This window comes from Apis dorsata, unplaced genomic scaffold (assembly GCF_000469605.1).
Source record: "Apis dorsata unplaced genomic scaffold, Apis dorsata 1.3 scaffold_524, whole genome shotgun sequence".
In the NCBI taxonomy this organism is placed as follows: Eukaryota; Metazoa; Arthropoda; class Insecta; order Hymenoptera; family Apidae; genus Apis; species Apis dorsata.
This window is the reverse complement of record NW_006263747.1, coordinates 6223-10413: the sequence shown is the minus strand read 5'-3', so window position 1 is coordinate 10413 and position 4191 is coordinate 6223. Positions and strand designations below refer to the sequence as shown.

General features: G+C 47.3%; 1 protein-coding gene across 1 annotated transcript in view; it reads right to left on the bottom strand.

Moving 5' to 3' along the window:
* LOC102673529 (lachesin-like) overlaps positions 1–3751 on the bottom strand; it is a 26235-nt gene extending 22484 nt beyond the window's left edge. Inside the window, exon 1 of the mRNA XM_006620611.2 lies at positions 3592–3751. Coding sequence (XP_006620674.1) covers positions 3592–3718 — 127 coding nt within the window. The 5' untranslated portion in view covers positions 3719–3751. The remainder of the gene's footprint in view (positions 1–3591) is intronic.
* Between the last annotated feature and the right edge of the window lie 440 nt (positions 3752–4191).

The following is a 4191-nucleotide window of genomic DNA, read 5'->3' as shown; positions in this document are numbered from 1 at the left end:
CTCTCTCTCTCTCATTTCCCCTCTCCTCTTTCTCGCTCTCCCCATGTCGCTCTTTCTCTCTCTCCCTCTGTTTCTTCTCTCGTTCGAACGGCGTTCAAGATATTACATCGTCCTCCACCTTCTTCTCTCGTCACGGATTTTCGTTAAGAAGAGGAAGGGGCACGGTTCGACCCTTTAGCCTCTGGCTCTTCTTCCGGTTAAAGGGAGATGGGCGGGTAGGAGTAGCCACCGTCAACGACGACTAACGCCGCGATAATTCCATTTCCCACGAATTCGTACTTTAATTAATCGAATTCGCGCCCGTGTCCCCAGGATCTGCCAACCAACCACCATCCTCCTCCTCCTCCTCCTCCTTCTCCTCCCTTCCCACGACAGGTTTCGATCCTGCCGGAAATTAGTAAGATCGCACATGCGGGACACGAAGGTTTCCTAACTGCGCTTTATGTATATATATATATATATATATATATGTACGTGGGCGAATACTTGGACGCGCGTTATTCTCGTCACGCTTCCTCTTCCTTTAATACGTCCTGGATAGACGATTCTTGCATCGCAGGAAGGGAGAGGGGGAAAAAAGGTTTATTAAAAAGTTTGGAGGACGGAAAATTCGCGAGTAAACGCTTGGTGCCGCCGTTGCGCGGAGCGAACGGATTGAAATCGGGATCGTTTTCGGGATCCAGGGAGTAGGAAATATTAGCGCGTTCCAAGCCGTTGAATCCGTTTCAGGAACGAGGGGCGAAGGGAGAGGTGGGTGGTATAAACGAAGGAAGGGCGAAGAAGAATGGGAAGTTGGTGGGCGCGTTGGTGGAAAGTATGCAAGGTGTGCGAGAGCAGGTTCGCGGGGGCGTTCATCCGAAAATCTAATTTCGCCGTGCTCCTTCCATCCGCCGCACGTTGCACGAGTTGTCCTCGAGTTTTCGAAAAATCGCGTCGAACGTGGAATTTTCGACGAGCCGAGTCGAGGAAGAAGACAAAAGAAGCGGGAATTCGCGGGAGTTGGTAAAAGACGACTACGTAACCTCAAACTTCGGCAACTATTCCAGCGAGGAGCGAGATCAGCGTGCGAGCGCGAACACGAAAATTGCGTTTAAAACTTTACTGCGCGATGTATTCGGGTATGCGAGGGCTCGCCCGACCTCAAGTTACGCGCATATTATTCCACGCGTGGCACGTGGCACGAGGCTCGGGGCTTAAGACGCGCCAAACCGTCGAATCCCGCGCGCATACCTAGCACGCGTGGTCACGTGCGTCCGCATTACCTGTCGCTAATTAACGCCGATCTCGTTGTCTCTCTAACGCGAGCCACACGAATGCCTTCGATATTAGACGGGTTATGCTAATTCCACCCTGATATTATTATGCTGTTCCCCCCTTCAACAACGAGGATCGAGCCACGATCCAATTCTCACGCGGATAGAATAATCTCTCTCGAAAAGGAAGGGAGAAACATGAACGACACCTGTTCGCTTCTTGAGTAATTTTGACGCGTTCGTACGAGTGGAACAAACGTGGAGATTGAAATTAGGAGAATAGGTGGTCAGTTGGCGTTCGTAATTCCGCGATGGGATAAGATCTGCGCATGCGCGACAACTGCTTAAACGGTAAACTTGTAAGCGGTGAAATAAAGTTGGAAGCTCTCCGCCGCTCACCGTGTCTGTGACAGTTTAATTAATATCTTTCATCCTCAAAGGGAAAAACTTGGTGAAGTAACCTAGGGCCCCTAGCAGCAAGAGTGGAGCCCGAGTGGAGCTACTTCAACTTCAGGGACACCGTCGTCGTCGTCGTCGTTATTCGCGGCTTTCTTTCCTTTCTTCGATGTACGCGCCGCCCGTAAACTTTCTCCTTTCCCACGCTGTTTTCAACGAGTCCGAGACTCGAGAACGCGAGATTCGGAAGATTCTCAACGGCGGCGCCACCGTCTATTTTCGATTCGACGTAGATTATTCTCTTTTGCGGATTTTTATCCTTTTCCGTCTTATCGCCTTTCCCTTATACCTTAGTCGCGAAGGATATTACGCTCGTTTAACGGTGCGCAAACCTCCGAGCTAACGCGTTATCCCAGTTCCACGACGGATACGTATGATCGCTAACCACTTTATCCGATTTCGCACCGTTCTTCTCCCCCCGCCCAACCCGCTAATCGACCGAAGTTCCCGAATCAGATCGAAGATGGCTCTCTTCACCGATGATGCGACGTTAAAATTGAGACGCGTATTAAAGACAAGTTTTTTGAAACGCGTTGTGCGATTCTCTCTCTCTCTCTCTCTCTCTTCTCGCGTAATGAAACTTCGTTCTCAACGTGGCGACGCGACGACCGAGACGTCGTTAAAGCCTGACAAAGTTTAAATTAAATTTAACGTACATATATCCTTTGAATCGGAACCTGTTCCTCCAACTTCTCGGCGGAATGAAATCGATTGTTGCCGTAATTTCGAAGTTATCGAGTCGATGAACAAAAACCGTTCCATCGAACGATCGAACGATAATCCGTTCTCATCCGTTTGTTAATTCCGTTCTAATTTCGTTTCCATTCGTTTAAAAGGGTTAAGTAATCCAGATCGCGCGGATGATCAATTCTCCCGAAACAAAGAGCCATTGTCATCGAGATTACGATCGAAAAGATACATCATATATATATATATATTGATTTTTTATTCTCTCTTTGTCGACCAGCATACGAAATTAATATTATACGAGGAAGGAAACGTTCCTACGTTTTCTTTTTCTTTTCATTTTCTCGTTCATGAATAAAATACGTATATTGCCATATATATATGCGCAGGTGACGATTAGTCCTGTAAAATACGAGCAGGACGAGCTCGTCGCTGATAACACACGACAAAAAACTGTGATCCGGTTCCGTGGCACGAAATAAAAGCAACGTCGCGGCGGGCAATAGGATGAAACCGAAGCCACCGATGAAAAACCGCGATTAGGTGATCCGAACCGAGCCGAGCACCGTCCATCCACCGAGCCAAGTCGCCGCGGTAATTAAACCCTTTGACGTGCGTGCGTACCTGCTTGGACGAGAGTTCGAGCATCTCTGTCACTCGGTCCTCGAATTCGAGAAAATAAAAAAAGAGAAAAAAAGAAGGAACGAAAAAAGGAAGAGAGGAAACAAGAATAAAAAGAGAAGGAGAATAATTCTCGAGGATAATTGCCGCGGTCGGGCAACGGAGTCATCATCAGTTTTCGGAATTCGGACCGAGTTAGTTATCAACGATGTACACGCGGGTCGGAATCCTGCGAAATCGTTTCGGTACACGTTTCGCCACCACAATAATAGTTGTAATTCGCGATTCGATTCGCGTAATTAGGGGCGCGAAATTAATTTCGCACATCGGCGAAATCGTAAACATCGAAATTGCAAATGAAAAAGAGTTTTGATCGAGATCGCCGCATAACAACCATTCGCTCCATCATCCATCTTCCTAATTAATCGTTCGATAATTCGAGGAAATCGCCTCTTGTTTCTTCTAGATTAGATTCGAAGAGAGAGAGAGAGAAAAGAAAAGAAAAAAGCAACCGATATATGTATATACATATATATATATATATATATATATACGTATATGTACGGGTATGTACCTGATAACGTAGGATTCGTCGCAGAGGCGTCCTGGCGCGCGGCGTCGCTGGTAATTGTAGCCCCGCCGAGATTGGTACTGTAGTCTTCGAGAAGTACGTAGCACAGTAATAGCCGTGCCACCCTCATTCTGAAAGTGAAGAAGAAAAAGAAACCTGAACAATAATAATGACTCCTCTCTCCCTCCCTCTCGCTCGCTCCACCCCCCTGTTTCGCCTACCCCTTCTCCTACCCCTTTTACCGCTTATTTCTTCCCTCGTGCACCACCATCGGGCCCACCACTGCTTTTTCTTTCCTTTCTTTCCTTTCTTTCTTTCTTTTATCATCACGATTCCTTTCATCCTTTCCAATTCTCGATCGATGATTTGTCAGGCTACTGTTTATAAACGCGATTTCGCGTACGAGAAGGGGAGGGAGAGAAAGAAAAAGAAACTCAGTGGACAATAATTATCTGTTTTACGGCCATTTCGTAAATAACTATCATTCCCCCACCCTCTTCTCTCTCTCTCTGACCATTTAACAGCAGCAGCGCAGATTTCAGTGGGAAGCGGAATTTACCACCTCCCAACGAGAAGAACGAGCTTATACGTACGCGCACCCCC